The sequence below is a fragment of the Ixodes scapularis genome, unplaced genomic scaffold (assembly GCF_016920785.2).
Source record: "Ixodes scapularis isolate PalLabHiFi unplaced genomic scaffold, ASM1692078v2 PGA_scaffold6__148_contigs__length_123643588, whole genome shotgun sequence".
Taxonomy (NCBI): domain Eukaryota; kingdom Metazoa; phylum Arthropoda; class Arachnida; order Ixodida; family Ixodidae; genus Ixodes; species Ixodes scapularis.
Window position 1 is genome coordinate 55102053 of NW_024609881.1, and position 20658 is coordinate 55122710.

Sequence of the window (20658 nt, forward strand, 5' to 3'; positions counted from 1 at the left end):
TATTGGGGGGTCGGGTTTGGCTCTGCGCGGGATAAGAGACCGATTTTTCAAAAGAGGCTCACTCCCTAGCCCGTAAGGTGAGTTCCCCAGCACGGGAGCGATTCCGCGGTGAATTCCCTCAACCGTGAGTTATCAAACGTTTCAGCACCTAAAACGTCCGTCTGCCTCGACCAATGGCCGAGGAACCCCTCTCTGCCTCGGCATTGATGCGACAGACGGATCTCGCCCGCTGGTTTCGCTAAGCTGCGTAGCCGCGAGGCTCGACACCGATTGGTCAACAAGATGAAGAGCAAAAGCAAGGTGCTCGACGCCTACTGGTTAACAGGGAGCTCAATTGACCAGGATCGGAGTGACGAGAAATAGACGAGGGTTAGAATGTTCTGGAAGATCACTAGGTTTATCATTTCAAGCATACAGATGCCATGCGTTAAATTTTCCGACGAAGTGCACTGCGAACGCAGGCGTCCGGCTCAACGGGCTAGACGTGCCACTAAACGACGACATAAACGTTTGTGATGTCAGAACGTTCCATGTACACAATTGCCTAGCGATCTGCCATACTTTTTTTCGTCTTTAAAATCTCAATTGACCGCTTCTACGGCAGACGGGCATGTCTCTGGCGCCTAAAAGGTGCAACCGGAGTGCGTACCGGGTTCACCGAGGAGTCCGGGTTGATCTGCAGGGTGTAGATGTCGTCCCTGGTGTACTGGAACAGGCCGTAGTACGGGTTGAGCATCTCGTGAGACAGCAGGTACAGCCACTCCCTGGGGGAAAGAAGCCAAGGGTCGGGACGCCGCAACAACAGCGACGCTCGCTTTCGCTGGCGCTTTTTGCTGGGACTTTTAACGCCAACCGTCGGGGTCTCAACGACCGACGGCGCGACGTGCCGACTCCCGGGACGTCGTTTGTTTGGGGCCACTTTCGAAGTATGGGCGCGATGAGACGCTAAATGCACCGGTTAAAGACGTTTTTCAGGCACCGTGCCGCAGTCAAGAATACCAGGATCTTTACGGTACAAGGAAACCTTTCCCCGTGGGACAAACAGTCAAGCGCTAGAGACAAACATTCAAGAATACCGGGGCTGGAATCCCTCTTTCACAATACGGGGAAAACTTTCATCTAGGGACAACAGTCGAGCTCTTGGGACGAAAAGTCAAGAATACCGGGACTGGAATCCCTTCCTTCACGCTTTCGGGAAAGCTTTTCCCTAGAAACAGGCTGAAGAACAGAGGTGAGCTGCCGACATCGGGAGTCGGCCAATAGGATAATTTGGCGAACCCACCTATGGACGTGGGTTCGGACAAGGAGCCGTGCAGAAAGCCGCCGGATGCGTCTACCCTTTTGCGAGAACCCGCGGACGAGTTGAAAAGATACTGGACACGCCATCTATGCTTGGGATGTGAGGTTTAAATTATTTCGGAATAACTTTTTTTTAAACAGGTTGTGAAAGCTACAGCACAGCAATCTGTGCAGGAGAAATATACAGTCAGTAGGACATAGCACAGGGGGCTAACTGTCACGATACATAGAATAATTAATTAAAATGTGTCAATTAACTTTTTAACTAGTGAAAATAAACGTATGGCCTCAATCTGAAACTTGCTGAGGATCGCATCAATTATCTGATCTCAAAAACGCATCAAACTTCGGTGCGCTCGTGCAGGTTTTTCACCTCTTACCACGCACGTTTTTGCACCACCAGCCTTGCGTCTGTAGCAATAGTGGCAACTTTAGAACGCTACCACGCTTCCCATGCACTCCAAGTCTCTCTAAAATTTATCAATTTAATGGTTTTCGATAAAGCTCAGCAAGTTCAAATTGGAACCATACGATTAGCCCCCGCTATTATGTCCCCCTACTCTTATAACTCACCTACGTAGACTGTGTTAGTGTAGCTTTCATGGCTGTTTTTGGAGAAATCCGTGAAGCCTCGAAAAGACACCCTGAAGCGAGTCAGTTGGATGACAAGTAACCAACGCAATGAATGATTAATTGATCGGGTAATTAAGAGCCCCACCTGGCCACTCCCCCGTAGTCGAGGCCTTCCTCTCCCCTGAACTTGACCATGAGCCGCTTCTTCAGGTCCTTGGGGCGCATCTTCATGATGAGACGGTACGACTCCTGCAACGAGGCCTCCATTTCTAATGCCGTAGCGGGAACGCCCAATGGGCCCAACATCACAGTCTGCCATCCTCCCGTCTCTCACAGCATCAACAAACCCCCCCCACAACCGACCTCCCAATCACACCAACTTACAATTTTTTTTTTCGGAAACTTCCATTGCTGGACGCAATGTGCCAAGCACTCCAAACAAAGACTGCAAAAGTGGATTATGTGTTGCTGAATGCTCAGTCACCACCCAAAAACAGCACTGGTCGCCCAAACTAGATGCCAAATATTCAGGGCTTGCTGTTATCGCATTCAAAAGTTTTAAGCAATTTTCGGAAATTTTCTATAAGAAATGGGCAGCCGATGTCACCCAGAAATGCATGGAGATGAATGGCGTCAGCCACCAGAAATGGGCCCTAATTTCCCATCGAAGGTTTCAGAAAATTACTTATAACTTTTTAACAAGATAACAGCTAGTTCTTAAACCTCAGCATCTGGTCCTACCGCTAGTGCTACGTTCGACGATGCAGTTAATTTTTTTTAGTAAAAAGGCACCATACACTTTTCTTAGGGGGCACGCAGTACACTGGGCCACCTCAAACATGTGGCCTCCAGCTGGACACGGTGTCGTTTTCTCTCTCACACCCCAGTACATCGACCCACCTCGAAGATGTCTTCCTACGAGACCTTTAGCAGGGGACATCGGCTCAAAGAGAAATTTCGTTCTTCTTTTTCATCTCTCGGTCCGGGTAATGTCACACTCTCAAACTTCCCCATCCTATTATCACCACCCATGGCATCATTTTCGCGTCAATTCCCGGCCTGCGGCAACACGTAGTTCGTCTACGTGGGACGAAATACGCAGCATAGTTTTCCCTCCAGCACTTCGTATTAACCCACCTCCAAAGTGCCCTCCTAAAAGACATCCAACTGTGGACGCCGGCTCGAAGAAATTTAGTTTCTGTCTTCTATCTTTTGATCCAGGTAATTTCACGCTCCCAAATTTTCCGCACTACATCGCCACCACCAACGTAACACTCGCGCGTATCTGCAGCTTTCTGTGACACGTAGTCGATTCCAGCAGGCCGAAAAACATGGCGGCGTTTTACAGGCTGCACCCCATGCGTGGACCCACCTCAAAGATGTCCTCCCGGGAGACCTCCAGCCGGCAGTGGCCCGACTGCGGCTGCACGGTCTGCAGCTCCTGGCGCAGGGCAGAGAGCTTCTGGACGAGGTCCCGCTTGTATTTGGGCAGGCAGGACAGCTCGGGGGGCGAGGGGGGCCGCTCCACGATCAGGCCTCCCGACGGTGGCGGTGGGGGCGCCGCCGGGGACGGGGCCCCGCTGCGAGCGACCCGGGAAGGGCACCGGTTGGAGGACGAGGTCGCCAGAAGCCGACTCACCCAGAATGCACAGTGCGTTTGTGCCAACTTGTTTCGGTCCGTTTGAGTCCGTTGCGTCTGTTTGGCACGTTAGGCTATTGAGGTAGCCTGTCACACCCGAGTCCCGCCAAAGCAACAGACGGAAACGGCAGACACCGACGAGCCTCAAGCATTAGCGGCATGCGCATGAAGGTTTTGAACCATGGTTAAAAGCGCTAAAAAGACGAACGCAGAAGGGAGGACAAACACGGACGCCCGTGTTTGTCTTCTCTCTTGTGTTCATCCTTTTACCGCCTTTAGCCATGGTTCAAAATGTTCACCACCAACTAGCCCAACAGGAACTTTTACATACGCACAAAAACAGACTTGGCATTTGGTACCCTAGGCAGCCTTTAATAGTTCCGTAACCCTGGGGGGGGGGGGAAGTATCTATGTTTTGAGTTACACAATTTTTAAAGGTAGCTAGGTTTGGAGCTAGGATTTCCAAAGTAGCTAAGTTCAGACCTAGATTAAAAAAAAACACCCAATTAATTTGGGATTGGCCACAAATTGGCCTTTGCCAAAATTTTTCCGCCCTAGGCAGCTGCCTACTCGCCTATAGGTAGGGTTCCGCGTTTTCGGTTTCTATTATTTCGAAATTCGGCATACTTTTTTTGGTATTTATTTTAAAATTCAATTTTCGGTTTTTTTTTCGGTGTATATTTATACCCCAAAAAGTTTATCGGCTTCTTTCGGTGAATTAACATAAACACTAACAAACACCGAATCACATGATCCTTGTAGCTTAAAATATTTGTGATCACTCAAAGAATAACTGCACAGATACATTGAAAAAGAAATCAACACTTTATTTGGCAAATGTGATAATAATGATAAATGTCTTGGAACTCGTCACTCATGTGTTACCCCAGTGCACATGCGCCGCCCAACACAGCGCTGCATGTAAGTACTTAGCTTAATGAGCTTTACTTAATTCAAACAAACAAACAATTAAAAACACAAGCGTGCACAACAAAGAACTGTCCGAGTGCGGCATAGTTAACCGCCACTAAACGCACGCTTCCCGTCTCCTGACCTACACTGCACTCTCTTCCTAAGAGAATAGAGTGCAAGAGATGATCCGGTAAAACATCTACAGTGGCGTAATAGCGGTGGCAGGACACTCACAAGAGGCTGTTCCGGTGGTTGTTGCTGGCCACAGATGGAGGGCCGGCGGCAGGGGGCAGCGGGGGTGGCAGGCCGCTCACGTTGATGGGGGAGATGGGGGCCACGGGAGGGGAGACTGGGGGAACCGACGGGGAGGCAGCCACGGGAGGAGGGGGCTGCTGCTGTTGCGGGGCGGCCCCCGGAGATGCCACCTGGGGTGCGGGGATCCGCCTGCCGACGGCCAAGAAGAAAGGTGAATACCTCGATCCCACATGTGATGAACTATGTTCAAGAATTACGTCAGCTAGCCGTGGCCTCCGACATTCTGTGCCGAATATGCCGCGCCTCCCCGAACGCCGGGTACCATCAACCCAGAGAGCGATCTGCAGCGGAACAGGCGTCCGACACGTCCAATACTACTGCTTCAACACTTTCACTACGTCATCGAGGGAGGGGCACATTTAAGGGTTAGGCTTGGGGGGGGGGGTGGGGCATAGGCATTTCGTTGGCGGTGAAAGGAGGGGAGGTCTACCGAGAGATGACGTTACGAGAAACGTTGCCCAGATTAATTTTGTTGACCCAATATTCGCCATGTCATTAAAAACTAAACTTTTGGCTAGAGTTCTTTTCATTGAAAAAAAAAAAATTAACCTTAAAGGAACACTGACACCCCCAAAACCTACTTTTCACATTTTGTTACGCGATCCATTATGGCGTCAGAAGACTACCCAATCAATATTGTTCTACAGCATCACATATATTTTTAATAAAGAAAAAAATGCAACTGCTCAAAACCGAAACTGGGCTGTGGAAGAAGAAGAAATACAGTAAAAGCTCGTTAATTTGAATTGCACGGGGATGCAAAAAGAATTCAAATTAAACAAAATTTGAACTAACTAAAAACGAAAAAAAAAGGCCGTTTCTGCACAGGAAACGCTCGGAACGGCAGATCTTTATTATCCAAAGTAATCAGTGATCATCATCTGCTTCTTTTCTTGGAAAGTTATGGTCATTAGCTTATTTTCAAGGGACGCACTAAGCACAAGGCATCTTCTTCGCCCCCTTTAAAGCTGAACAAAAGACGTGCCACGTTCAATGCATCAATGACCTCCGGTGCGGATGGCCGAATCGGAGTTTCTTCCACCCCCACTTCTTCCTCCTCGTCAGCGACGTCGTTCTCCGCTTCTGCGACGGGTTCACCAACTACTTGAGCGATGATGTCTTCGTCTGTCATAGCGCCACAGATCACCGCGCTACTGTCAGCATCGACGTAATCGGCAAAACTCACGTCCTGCAGCAGATCACGCATGCCCTCAAAAACAACATCACATTCTCCAATGTCGCCACCAGCCGCCTCCGTACCCAAGACACTAAAACCACAGTGACGGAAACAGTTCGCAATTGTTGCGGCGGTGACACTGAGGAGCGTCACGTTATAAATCTGGTTCCCTTTGGCCGCGCAAAGAACCATTCGTTCCAGCATGTGACGTTTGTAGGAAGACTTGATGTTTTTGATCACAGCCTGGTCCATTGGCTGGAGTGCTGCAGTCGTGTTTGGTGGAAGAAACACGAGTTTAATTGCCTTCAGCTCCACGTCGACCTTGTGCGCCGAGCACTTGTCTACGATAAGCAGAACCTGTCGGTTGCTCAATTCGAACTTTCTGTCGAGCTTCTTAAGCCACTTCTTAAACAACTCGCCAGGCATCCACGCCTTTCTGTTGGCTTCATAGTCCGTTGGCAGTGTGCGAATCTTCTTGAAACACCGAGGCTTCATCGACTATCCTATTACGAGCAGGGGAAGCTTCTCCGTTCCAGTCATGTTAACCGCGACCAAGACGGTGACACGCTCTTTACTTCGCTTCCCTCCTGCGCAGTTGTCTCCTTTGTACGTGATCGTTTTGTCCGGCAAGAGTCTAAAAAATAGAGCGGTCTCATCCACGTTGAAGATGTCCCGCGACATGTAGCTCTCCAGGTAGCCCTGCAGGGATCCATTTCGCCACATTGCGCAAGTTTCCATGCTCACGTCTTTGCCTTCACCAGACATGATACGGAAGACGAGGTTGTGCCTCTGACGGAAGCGATGGAACAATCCCTCAGACGCGGCGAAGTCGTGGTGTTTCAAATGTAATGCGAACTCGGCTGCCTTCACCATGATGATCGGGCCGCTGAGAGGAAGATCGTGGCTTCTCATCTCTTTAACCCACGTGATGAGCGCCTTCTCCAAATCCGGGTGTTTGGCAGAGCGAAGTCTTTTTCCGTCATGGGCAAAAACTTCAGCTTCATAGGCGTCCTCGATTGTTTTCCTGTTGCGGATGTATGTTGACAACGTACTCCTCGGGATCTCATGCTTCTTGGCAATCTCGACCTTGCTCGCTTTTCCTGCGTCTATTTCACGCAAAATCTCCACTTTCTCTCTGAGCGTTTTGGCGCGATACTTTCCTCGGGCCAGTATACACCTTTTCCGCGTAGTCGTCACCATCTTGTGTGTTGCAGCGACAGCCACGCCGTCTGGCGTACGGTTGTTGCGCACCCATTTTGGTATGCGGAGAGCAGCGTTGTTCCTAGCTCCGGCGTTGTCCCCATTGACCCCGTGCGTCGTATCTTCATTGTTTTCCCTTTAGTGAGTTCTTACTTTGTTTATTATTGAAAGTCTGAATTATTCTTGTGTTCTGGCGTGTTTATTCGCCTTCATGGCTCCCGTTGTTGCGCCAACAGCGCCGAGAGGTTCGTCGCCAGCGTCGCCGGTAATCAAAATCGGAGGCATGTTCACTTTTCCTGAGGACGTTTACCAGTGTTTACTCTTCGCGTGTTGTTGTTTGTGAAGAATGACAGCCTTCTGCGAATGACTAACGGAAAGTTTCTATGCGCGAGCGAGGGCGACCCTGGGCATAGAAGTATCATCGTTTAATCGTAGAAATACTCACAATGGGAGTTGGCGACGCGGGCCGAACGGTTTATTGTTATGGTGCACCGTCAAGGTACGATCGCTAGTTACCGGGACATCTGTCTTCGTATGACGCTCAGATGCGTCGGAACTATTCAGGAGATGGGGGTGAAAGGGGGGGGGTGGGGAAGCGGGGGGAACGACGACCACAACGATTTTGCGCCCTCTTTTCGTATTGTTTTCATCAACGTATTTTAACAGGCGTAGCTACCGAGCAACACACAAAATTATAGTGCACATCCTCGTAGGAAAGAACGGAATGAAAAACAAAACTTGAGTAGCCAATAACAATCATTATACTCAGGGTCTTACATTTGCACCACAAGCTGCAAAATTCGTTCTACATCTGACTTGTCGAGGCCTATTACTGCACTTGTAGATGTCCGTTTCTATACTGGCTATTTGCTTTTTTTATGTGCTGATATTGTATCGTTTCCCCGCTGATATCAGCGGGGAAGCGATGCAAAGTGTATACGTTACAGCCGCATTCGCTTTGCGACTTCTTGTGTTCGGTGCACAATTTGTCGTGCGCTATCTTCCGTTTTCGGAAACTGCTGCTGCAGCCAACGACTGTGCAGTGGCAGCCCGATGACAAAATATGCACGGACATGATACATCGACGTATTAACCCACCTTATTTCAACTCACTTCGCTGTCAAGGGCTTCAAAACCCATTTAACGCGCACCACTTCAGCATCTTGCCAGCCGGCTAGGCCTGCTCCCGCATACCGGAAGTGTTAGAACCGGAAGAACTATTCCCGCTGTGCGCCGAGTCGAGGCTACGCACGTTACGCGCTGGGTCGAGGTTAGACGGAAAAGGTGTATACCCGATGACGACATTGCGGTCTTAAAGCGCGTAGCAAGTAGCCCGGTCGTACCGCCAGTACGGCCAACACCATCAGCTAAGTCACCAGCACAAATGGATCGGCGATCGCGCAACGGCTCAAACACAGTAGGCCCGGATCAACGAGGCACGGAAACAGAACCGCAGAACTGGTAATGCGGAGAACAAAGGAACGTGAAGGCCTTCGAAAAGCGCGAAAGAAACCACTCTGAACGTCCCTATTGGTCTCTCGAATGCCTGGCGATGTTGTTCCAAATATCCATGTGCGCATTCCTATTGGCCCGCAGTGGATACCGGCGACGCTCTCGCGTTTCCTGCAACGCGCCTGCCGCATTTAGGAACGCGCCGCGCCGCCTGTCGCTTGACCGGAAAAGCTTTACGCATGGCGGCGCGTGGTTTGAATTGTCGGTGCCGGAAACGATTCGAGCGTGAATTAACGGGTCGTTTTACACACGTACCTCTACGCAGCATGACCGAACCATGGCAACTGGTTCCAATTATCCAAAAGTTTGAATTAATGAGTTGTGAATTAACGAGCTTTCACTGTATTGAGAAGGAGAGTGTTGCCAGAAGACACGTGGCTGTCCAACTTTTAGTTTTTCTATCAATGTATTTGCAACTTCTTAGAAGCCACAAAAAATAGATATCATATTTTGTTTCTATTTTTAATATTGAGTATGTGCCTTCGAGGACCCACGACTTTGATTTTATTTGGTGATCGTGTCTAAACCAACGGAGAAGAGAGCGAGCGCAACTCAAACCAGCCAGTTCTCAATCAACAGTTTTCGGGTGGAAAAAACAAATTTCAAGCCACAAATTGTGTTCTTGGTAATGTGGCTCTCATACGTCATTTACAAATAAAAACCTCAGCAAGCATAAACACCCTGTCAGTTACCCTTTAAAAGACCTCTGACAAGCCAAAAATATTTTTTTTTTCATGCTAGGCGTTGAAATGGCATGTCAGGGCATTACAAAAAAATTGTTTCACTATAGAGGTGTGTAGTTCTTTTATAAAAAATAGAAATACAAGGCCCAATTCAAAGTTCCCGCCAGTACACTGTGACGTAACAGTGCATGTCAAGGTGTCGGGGCGGTCAGAAGGGAGGCATCGCCAGAAGTCACGTGAGCTGTATCCCTCTTCGTGCTTACCACGAGTGCGTGTAATATTTTTTTTTATATTTTTGTTATTCTCCGCACCTCCACGAGCGATCCTAGCAGACAAGGTATCTTTTATTTGCTTTTCATAGCTTAATGTAGCAGTAAAGGTAGAAGAAGAGTCGTCAGTGAATTGACGTGATCAACTACAATGCCTAGAAGGTGCTGTGTGAGGGACTGTCCCGGTATTTCAGCAACTAAAGAAGAGATCACACTGCATGCATTTCCGAGAGACGGCAGGCATCTTCAGCCTGGAGAGTATACAATGAATCGACGACCTCGGTGTCCGAAGTTTCAGGAATGCAATTGGACGTGTCGTACGCAAGCAATCCTAATTTTTGCGAGCATTCTAAAATTTTTTGTTTTCAAAACTTGATAGCTTTTTTTGTGCCCAATATGGCTCTGTATCATCGGACTGATGGCATGCACTCGTACACTGGCTTGTACTCGCAACGCTTTCATCATTGACCTCCATCACATCGATCAACTGACTCTTCGTCCTCAACTTTTACAGCACGCAAACTAACCAACGGTGCAGCAATAAAAAGCTAGTGGAACTGAAACTTTGTTTTCTACAATCGCTCGTACAAAGAGCAGAAAATTAAAAAAAAGTCGTAGGCACGGTCGCGGAGAGCACGAGGAGTGAAACTCACGTGACTTCCTGCGAACCCACTTTTAGTGACGTATGTGGATGCCTCCTTTCTGATGTTACGTCACAGCGCACTGGCGGGAACTTTGAATTAGGCCTCCTATTTCTATTTTTTATAAAAAGAACTATGCACCTCTATAGTGAAACAATTTTTTTTGTAATGTCCCGACATGCCATTTCAACGCGTAGCATGAAAAAAAAAAAACATTTTTGCCGTGTCAGGGGCCCTTTAAGGGGCTCTGACAGGGTGTTTATGCTTGCCAAGGTTTTTATGTGTATGACGCATAAAAAAATTTAAAAAGGGGGGGGGGGGGGGGGTCACCCCCCCTCTTACACCTGCTCATGCATCAAGGTGCCACTTTTGAGGACGCAATGGACATGCCAGTCTGAAACGCGCTCTGGGCGCTCCGGGCAAACCGACCTGGACGGAGTGGAGCCCGCAGCGGCGGGGGGCTGTGCCGGCTGCGCCGCCTGCGCGTTGGGCGCCAGGGGCAGCCGGGGGTCGGTGAACTGGGTGGTGCGGTTGTTGTGGTCGACGTAGTAGAGCCTGCCCGTGGGCGTGGAGCGCACCTCCCAGCCCCGGGGAAGGGGCCCCAGGGCATCCGGGTCCAGGGCCCCCAGGTCTCGGGGCACCCGGGGGTCGTGCCAGGTGCTCACTCCCGTGGCCACGTGGTAGAAGTACACCTGCCCCTGCTGCGTCGTCCGCACCTCTGCACCGGTAAGGAAATCGAGCGCGTCTTGGCTCGGAGATGTGCGCAATGCGTCACGAGTGAGCCGGGTATGTGCGCTCGGTCACCGTTATAAACTGTTACAAATCGGTCGAACTGGTTTGTTTTTAATTCTTTCTAGGCTATAAATGATGTCAGGGTTCTCGAAATGGGTAAAAGTCTATGGTGGGCAAGGTCAAGTGTTAATGTTGCACTGTATCAGCCGAATTTTACCTTCAATGCTCTCGGTTAACATTCTACTGTTCCGACCACATTGTAACTTGAAGGCCTTAGGTCACTGCCATACTGCAAGGCCTAAGGTTAGCATCCTATGACTCATCAAATCACTCTTAGGTTAGCATCATACCGCACTAGCATCTGTGGTACAATTCTAGCGGGGCTAAAACCCTACCACAGATGGATGGATGGACTTGTAGACTTCATAAAATGTGGTAGCTTGCACCGCCGAGACTAAAAGCTAAAACAAAATTTTTAGGGCGCAGCTGTTACACGCCCGTTTCTGCAATACGTGGCGCCTCCGTTGGTGTCGGCGTAACTACCCCGCTAAATTTAGCAGGAAATTAAATGGCTGTTGAGGTCACGCGGAGAATCTGAATTTGTTCATGGGTGGCGTGACACAAAGTCATCTGACGTCATTGTCACCGCTAAAATTAGCGAGGAAACTGAACTGGTGTTGACGTCACGGGATGTCAATTTAGTGGGAAAATTGACATCACGTGATTTCAACACCAATGAAGTTTCCCCGCTATATTTAGCGGTGAAAATGACATCAGATGACTTCGTCTCACGTCCCCCATGAACAAATTCAGCGGGAAGAGGAGGAGAGGAAGAGGGAAGAGGAGGAGGAAGAAGGAAAGGAGGGAGAGGTGGAGGAAAGGAGGAGAGGAGGAAAGAAGGAGGAGGAGGTGCATACCTTCCCCTCTGTACCCTTCCTTCCCCCCCCTCAAGAGCTGCACTATAGTTCAGCATTACAAAGTTTTGTAAATGTCTTTCTGTCTTTTTTTTTTTTTTTTTTTTTAATGTTAGTTTATCTACTTTTACCCAACCTGTTCTCGATTTCAGCGGGCAATCTCTCCGGATATCACCGTAATGTCCCACCCCACCGAACGAATCGCTTCCGGTCGACCAAATTGCACTGGCCAAACCTCGGGACAGACCGACCGTCCTCACCGTAGCCCTCGGGCAGGTCGGCGGTGGCCCTGTGCAGCTGGTTGCGAGCCAGGTAGTTGCGGTGTCGGGTCGACCTCCGCCGGGCGTTGGGGGGCGGCCCCTCGCACGGAGGGGGCGGGTCCCCGTCCTCCCCGGGGGGAGGCGGGGCCTGGCCCCAGTCCTGGTTGGGCGGGGCGACGGGGCAGGCCGGGGGCGGCATCGACTGCCGCTGTCCGCCCCGGCCCCCCAGGGGTGGCGGGCAGGGAGGGGCCCCGTTGGGGGACGCCACGCCCAGCAGCTCGTAGGCAGGCCTGGAAGGAGCATCATCAATTCGGTCAAAAAACATAGAAATCAATAGTTCTGTGCAGTGAATCATGGTACGCTAGCGTCGTCTACGAAGTGACCTTGGAACTGCATTTCACTAGACCAAAGGTTTTGCGGTATTTGCTATATCCAATGCACATAGCATCTACAAGAAATGTGTCGGTTATCACACTGTCAGATGGCGCCAGTGCTGTGCTGTCGTCGTAGGAGGTCCCAAGAACTTGTAAGGCACTTGGTCGTGAGCAGCTGAAAGTGTGTCAACCAGCCTTTAAATGGGGACGCCGGGAAAATATTGATGGTTGCAAATTTTCCTCAAATGTTGGTTAAACACAGACAAGAGTGGACTTGTAACCAAAAACAATAGATGGAAAAAAACATTTAGAGAATTTACAAATTGTGGTCCTTACTGTACTCCCAGAGTGGCAACACTGGAAAGAGTGACGACAAATGTCGTAATTTGGGAGCATATGGCTAGTTCCCAATGGGTTAGGAGTTTGATGACATGAAATTAATGCTATGGAGGCTCGCATTCGGCAGGCTGATAAAAAGGTGCAACACACCCTTCCCAATCTGCAAGTTTCCCAAAAGGCGAAGCCACACTGCTGGAAAGCGGGGGGAAAAATCTGAGTTGGTTTTGGCCTAACCTTTTTTTGCCATTTTGTAAATAGCTACTCCGATTTTAGAGGTAATAAATAGCATGCCAAGAAGGGCAAACCCCAGGGTTCGCAAAATCTATAGTGCCTGGTTAGCTAATAAAAACAGCTAGGACTCCTTTAAAAAAAAAAAGATTTATTAATTTTTTTTTTTAATGTGCACAAGACAGACGTTACAAAAAACAAAACCAAAAAAACTCCAGAATAAAAAAAAGAAATGTATAGCGTGACAATTAGGTAGCAAGACTCTATTTGAGTTAAAAGCAATTCCAATATTGTTTCTAGTTTGAGACGCCGGCCCAGTAACGTTCTTGGTAGTAGATTGGACATTTTACCTCCCTGGTGGTCTGGAGGAAGGGGTGCCCGCTAGGCCTCGGCGGCACTGAGCAGATCAGACAGGACAACTTCGAGTTTTAAACTCCGTAAACTTAATAGTAGACACATTTGAACGAGTGACAGATGACGGAACAAATAAGCGAAGACTTCGACGAATCGAGCCGCGGACTTTGCCTCCGTCAGAGGGCGGCTTGTACCTCTCATTTGGTACCGAACTAAAGACCCGTCCCTTTGTCTTGCCGATGCTCTTATTGAGATCAGCCCGTCCCTCTTTCCCATTCCCCTGCGAGGGTTAAATGATCTCGCCTGGCACCCAAGCCCAGGGTCCAGGCCACGCCAGGCATAGGAGACGCAGGCAGGTCTGGCCCTCGGACGCAACGGTGCCGCGACGAGTTGAAGTTCAAATGCTTGACGACTTTATTTCTTTTTGTGCATTGCATGACGCCAGCGTTTTTGTGCAAAATAAAGTTAGAAAACAACTATGGCAGAATCCACTTATCACGATAGTGAAAAACATGAAAATTCAATTGTCATAATTGATTATTATCTGGAATAGAAACTGATTGTTTATTGTCTAGAAACGCTAGAAACTGATTGTAGTAAGCAGTAGATCGTTATATGTGGCATCATTATAAGTGGAGTGCACTGTACCATAAAATCCCTTTGAGTGCCCTCCCCAAGGTATCGCTTACGCCATCTTTTTTGGCTAGGTATCTGTTACATTAAAATTTCAAAACCTCGGCAACCTCCCTTTTCCGTTTGTTTGTAGCGGGTTCTCGTGCGTTTATAGCGTCCCAAAGTACCAACCTGCTGCATCCGCAATCTATGGTTTAAGTTCCCGTTTCACGCGATTCGTAGCGGGTGCACCAGTGTTTACCACTAACTCCTGATCAAATTTTGCTGTCACATCCCCAAAGATATATTTTTCACCACTCTGGATGCGCAGTTTTGCAGGATTTCACTATGGGTACAGTCCTCGTAAGTGGTGTTTTGCTGCTTCTTTGCAGTATGGCAGCAGTATGGGTCCACTGGGGCCACTGACGTACGAGCCTATGCCGTTTCGAAGCGACCGAAATTGATTGAAATCTGGTGGAGCTTTTCCTCTAGATTATTACATTACCGTAACAACTTGAGATACCTCACCACCGAAAAATAACCCACCTCCCAATTTTTAGCATCATTCCCTATTTTTTTTCAAAAACAAAGAAATACAAAAACACTTTTAGAAAGCACAGGGTCCTGGCCATTGGTGACCTTGGCAGAAATGGAGTTTCTTAGGCACAGTGGGAGATAAGCAAACATTGCTGACTGGGAAGGACAGTCTTTGATTCAATGCCTCTTCCTGCGATCACGAGTTTCACAGTTCACAAAGTCTAAAACTAGCCTTTTTCAAACCTTTCTTTATCACACACCGCAAGTTAGCCTACTGCTTGTTTTCACCCCATTTGCTTTCGACTTTAGGCGGGCCATCTCTCCAGACATTAGGGTAACACCCTGCACACAGCAGAGAGCAGAGGCCGAGCGCCATGCACGTGCACCCACCTGACTGGCTTCTCCCACTGGGTGGAGCGGCTCCAGTGGTTCACGTAGTACACACGCCCCGTGGCCGCGCGCCTCTGCTCCCACCTGCGGGAGCGCGCACACTCTGTCACGACGCAAACCAAGCACCGGCACAACGAAGGGTTTCAGTAGGTCATTCCAATGCAGATTTAGCAGAAAGTGTGTTAAAAAAAGAAGAAAACAAGACAAGGGGCATGGTTCTCGAAAGGAGAGGCAGCCTCGCCGACAGTTCGGCGTGGACCGTGTTCTGGGACAAAACAGAGCGCTAAATAAAGACTTCTTTCCATGAAGCTCGGGTGTTTCTCATTCAAGGATTGTTTCGATTGGGGTTTTTTCAGGTTTCCCAGATTTTAATACAACCGGTTTGGGGGTGCGGGGTTTTTCGGTAGGTGCCCGTACAGGGGGGACCCCGTTTGTAAGCAAGGTGGGTGGCAAAGAGGCTCCCAGGAAAGGGAACAGGAAGGGGAGGGGGCACCCACCCTTCGGGCAGGTCGTCCTGGAGGGAGAGGTTGCCCAGCAGGTCCACCACCACGTTCTGGCTGCCCAGGCCGTGGCCGTCCCTGGAGAGCAGGCTCACCACAATCTGGCCCCGCACCAGGTCCCCGTCGTCCCCGCTGCTGCGTGTCAGGTCCAGCCGCTGGTCTGCACACCCACGCGCCCCCTTTCTAGAGTGCCGGGAGGAAGGGCTCTCGACGCACAGGCCACGGAACGTAGCCTCGATGACTTCGCGATGTCGAGCGACACTGCAACATGTCGCTCGACGCGTTTCTAAAAGCGCTCTAAATGCACAACGTCGAGGGAGTCCTCTCCGACGTCACACGACGTGACATTGTGGCATTGCATCGCGTCACACCGTGGCATCACGTTGCAACACTGAAGTCACACGACACAATGTCCAACATGGCATCGCATGACGTTGACGTCACGTGGCATGCGAGCTCACGCAACGCCTACGTCGTGAGACACTGAGGTAGCATAACGCTGCGACATCATACAATGCTATGATGGGACCCGACGTAACGTAGCATGACATCGCGATGTAACGTAGCATGACACCGCAATGTCATGCGACATTATAACATTTCATCACGTCACAACGTCGTCCCATCACGGGGTGCGTACGCCACCGCCCCCATCCGCCACTCACATCCGGTGTCCTTCAGCTGCTGGATGACGTTGGCCATGATGCGGACGCAGCCCAGGAAGCCTGCCCCCTGCTTCTTCTGCACCTTTTTGTGGTTCCAGACGCTCAGGGTGATCGAGTCGGAGCGTCCCAGGTACCTGCGGCACACGGGGAGTGCAGAGCAGGTTAAGAGCCGTTCGCACGAGACACGCCTTCTGTCGTGCACAGCAAAGAAAGCGTACATGGTTCCCAAAAAACACTAATGTTTCGATATGTGTGTACGTTTTTGGCGAGGACACGAACCAGAAACAGCAAAGCTTTCCTCCTTGCCTCCTCCCAGTCGCCTCCTCCCTCCTTGTAATCGAGAGGTTGGGAACCGATATCAACTGTGGAGGCCTCGGTGACAGCCAGCAGAGCGCATGAGTGACTGTCCGGACCCACATAACGAGCCCCAAAGCGGACCGGATCTGGAGCAAAGCATCCATACCCAGTACAGCAGATGCTGCGACTGCAGAAAATGAGTCCCTTTTGGACATCCCTTCGGAGCCACTAACAAATTTATGCTTTGAGGTCAAATTATTAATTACAAAATTTAAATCAAAATTAAAATTATGCGTAAAATTATTGTTGCCTGTCACTTGAAGTTCCATCCGAAATTGCGGGAAATGCCTTGCCATTCTCCACAAAACCTAAAGCAGCCAGCGACGGAGCAAGACGAACGACATTGCCCGAGCCTTCCAGACACCGCGTAACGAATTACGTCATATATATTTTTGGATGGCCGGATGTTAGTTGGCCCCAACGGGCTGTCGCAGCGTTGAATCGGAACCGTCGCTGTTTGCTCCGCTCCGCACCGGAAAACAAGATAGCAGCACCCGTACGACGATCAGGGATGTTGGAACTCCGAGCATAGCCGGCCTAGCGGCACCAAAACCACTTCGCCAATGAATGCAGGTATCCCTCCCGGAGGTTAAAATGGCCGTACGAGGGATTTCGAGGTCGTGCGACCAGCTCCGGGGGGAAAAGGTACCTCGAGTTCCGTCGGCAGACGTGAGCCTCCTTATCATTTTGTTTTGGTCTCGCTTAATGTGACTGAGCAAATCGCGATTTTCATCCGCCGACCGTGTGCTAGGTGACCGCCAAGTTGCCAATTCCTGCGATGTATGCAGTTGTGGTTGAGCACCTTTTCATACAATGGCGTAGCCAGGAATTATTTTCGAGGGGGGGAAGGGGGGGGGGGGGGCTTTGTCTCACCTTTGCGTGTAGTTTTCGACATACTGTACTATAGTCATTCAAAATTTTGTTTTCCTTCTTTAGAAACAAAAATGAGAGGATATTTACAAATTTCTTTCATGCAAAATTAAGAGCATAGCTCTTGAGGAGGAGGGGAGGGTATACCCCTCCTACTCCTACATACCCTTTCCACTGCCTCCCCTACCCCTGCCTACCCACCCTCCCTCCTGCTGTACACCCTCCCACAATTTCCCCGCTAAATTTAGATGAAAAATTGACGCCACGTGACCTCAACAACAATTCGATTTCCTGCTAAATTTAATGGGAAATCGGACTGCTGTTGAGATCACCCTTGACGTGACGTCTATTCCGCTAAATATAGCGCAGAAACTGAATTTCTTCATAGGTGACGTGACACCAAGTCATGTGACGTCATATTCCTGCTAAATTTAGCAAGGAAACTGAATTGGTGTTGAGGTCACGTAACGTCAATTTTCTCGCTAAATTTAGCGGAGAATTGAATTCTTGTTGAGGTTATGTGACGTCCATTTTACCAGCTAAAGTTAGCAGGCAAGTGAATTGGTGTTGAGGTCATATGACGTAAATCTTCCCAATAAATTTAACACGGTTACGCCGACAGCGATGCCGCGAAACCTGGAAACGGGCGCCTTAGAGCTGCGCTCTAAAACCCATGGTTATAGAGAGGGGGGGGGGGGGGGGGGGAGTTTGATTCCCCCCCTTCCCCCTTTGCCTGCGCCACTGTGCATACGTGGATTTCTGGTAGTTATTGACTTGAAAAGCATTAAGTCTGACAACAGTACGACATTTTCTTTTTCCTGGGTGGGTGGGGTGGGTGGGGGTGGGGTGACTAAAACAATGATGCCACATTATTGTGTTCTGTGCGTTCGCCGGTTTGTTTTGTTGCACAATTTTTGGTTCCATGCGCGAGAGGAAATGCAGAAACTTTGACCGGGTGATGCGATGCGGGTTACTGTACTCCTCCGGGCCCGTGTCTAGAAGCTTCCGTCACAACTCGTCTAGCGCACCGCACTCTTTTTTGCGCGTCCAATCGGCCTTTCATCCGGCAAGACCTTTCTTGTGGCTGTGGTCTACTCGAGTGCTCTGCGCTAGCACGAAGTGCAGGAAGGCATTTACCAACGCTCCTCCGCAAGCCTGGGACTTCGTCGCCTTTACACTGAAGCCTCCTCGAGCGGGACCACGGTCGTGTCACCGTTGTGCTTCACGCTAAGCCCATCGCAGTGTTCCGTCTTGCTCTGCACACGACGGCAGCACACAGTTCTTTTTGGCAGCAGCAAACGTCGATTTCACTCTTGGACGACGGTGCCACAGTGCAAGGTTGGAGTTGCGCGGCACTGTGGGGTGGCGAACGGGTTCGGCCAGTCCTCGCTGTCGTCTGCCCGTCGTCTCCTTTGGGTGGATGCGCTTGGGAGATGGACGAACCGCAGACGTGTCGTCGCACAATCAATTTGTTCGCGGATCAGTCCGTCGTGTGAATCGGCCCTCAGGTGCACGATTGCGATTTACTTCACTTACGTTTCACGCCCGTTCACCCTCCTTTAGCGCACCAAGTCGTAATCCAATACTCGAAGCGGGGACGAACTTACGGTAGCCGGTCACGCGACTTCGAAATCCCTCTAGCAGCTAGTTTAGACAACGGGAGAGAAACCCACAATCACCGGCCAGCCGGCCCAGGGGCTCCGGGAGATCTACTCACAGGTCGTAGTGCTGGTTCCACTTTGGGTCCAGGGTGTTCTTGCAGGCATCCGTCGAGTGACACTGGCCAGACCCGTCCACGCTGATCTTGCAGAACGGGTCCGGAAGGCCTGTGGGCAAGGAGGACGTCGATCGAGCTGCACTGCTAAGTTGACACTAAATGATAACCGAGACAATAAAAAACATTTAATGCGTTCTCATCCCACGACAAGGTTGGGAGACACAGAATCCGCAGCATGTTTCTAGCTGCGCCGGGTGCGGGGGTCATGCTGAATTCTGCCAATTCTGGCGGACTCGTGTTTCGCCGAATCGAGCAGGAAGCATATGCCCACTAAATTTAGAGGGAAGTATCAGGGTTGATTCAGAACACTGATCTCTATTGTAGTAGGTTGGACCTCGGATCGGGAGTCCGTCGGCGGCACCATTGGCGGCCATTGCTTGACACCAGACACCAGGGTTGCAGCCAGCGACGACGCGACACTTCACTCACGTCATCGGGCGGAAACCGAGGGACCGCTCTTTAAGACGCGGGAAACAAACCGGTTTGGAGATGCCTTCCGGGTACCACAGTTACGACTAGGGCTGGGCAATTGATCTATTAACCAATCAATCAATTCATCTTTTTAACCGGTTAATCGGCAAAATTTTATGAACCAAAATAGTAAATAGTAAACGGTTTCACCCCGCAGACGTGGACGAGAACACCTGAACGAAGGGCAAATTTTAGGTCAAAATTTTGCCTAAAGCAAACTGTAGGGGCAAGGTTTGTAACTCTTGAAAAGTGCAGAAGGTTACACGTGTCCCGGCCACTCCAACGCCGCTCGAGTGTTTGCTTAGCGCAGCAGAGACTATTGTGAATATTCAGAGCAGGTCGCTCTTGGCGGAGAATATCAACAAACCTCTTTGGCTCATGCAGAAGTAATAATCTGCGAGTGTGACTGCCTTTGAAATGTTCTTAACTACACATAAAGGATGATCCATAATAAAAACTGTATATTCCACCCTTTAGGTTACCTCATATTCAGCAGATGCATAAACAAAAAAAGATATATTAATTTCAGCTTTTAAAAAATATTATGCATGGAAGGTAATAAGACTGATTAATCGATTAATTGATTGATTAAAGGGTGGCAATTAATCGCGTTAAAACTTGTAATCAACACCCAGCCCTAGTTATGACACATTCTGCGTTAAAAATCAGCCGCACCAGTTCCCACCCCAAAATGGGCACCGAAAACCCAGGCACCCCCGTCAGCAACAGAAAAGAAACGAATCTCGGAGATTGAAGTAAGGCGGTAAGCTGGGCGAGGTGCTACTGGTTGAGCATTATGAAAAAACAGTGCACAAAAGGATGAGGACAGGTGCAGGGAAGGAACACCGAAGACAGACAACTGCTAACTCACAACTCAAATGTATTGTACTTAGAAAAGAAGAAAAAAGCAGGAACGTGTAGCAGGCTTGAGGAAAAGAACACTGGCACCAGAAGCAACCCTGGTGCCAGTGTTCTTTCCCTCGTGCATGACGCACACTCCTGCTTCTCACTTTTTTTCAACGTACAATACAGTTGAGTCGTGAGTCAGCGCTTGCCTT

The 20658-nt window shown here is 49.7% G+C and overlaps 1 protein-coding gene across 1 annotated transcript in view; it reads right to left on the bottom strand.

Annotated features, from left to right (window-relative positions):
- The window catches only part of LOC8032393 (E3 ubiquitin-protein ligase SMURF2), a 55325-nt gene that overhangs the window by 17946 nt on the left and 16721 nt on the right, over positions 1-20658 (bottom strand). The window contains exons 3-12 of the mRNA XM_040205936.3: positions 19070-19178; positions 16126-16259; positions 15458-15620; positions 14961-15044; positions 12127-12416; positions 10650-10938; positions 4658-4867; positions 3245-3452; positions 2018-2121; positions 650-764 (exon numbers count right to left, since the gene is read on the bottom strand). Of these exons, the coding sequence (XP_040061870.2) occupies positions 650-764; positions 2018-2121; positions 3245-3452; positions 4658-4867; positions 10650-10938; positions 12127-12416; positions 14961-15044; positions 15458-15620; positions 16126-16259; positions 19070-19178 (1706 nt within the window). The remainder of the gene's footprint in view (positions 1-649; positions 765-2017; positions 2122-3244; positions 3453-4657; positions 4868-10649; positions 10939-12126; positions 12417-14960; positions 15045-15457; positions 15621-16125; positions 16260-19069; positions 19179-20658) is intronic.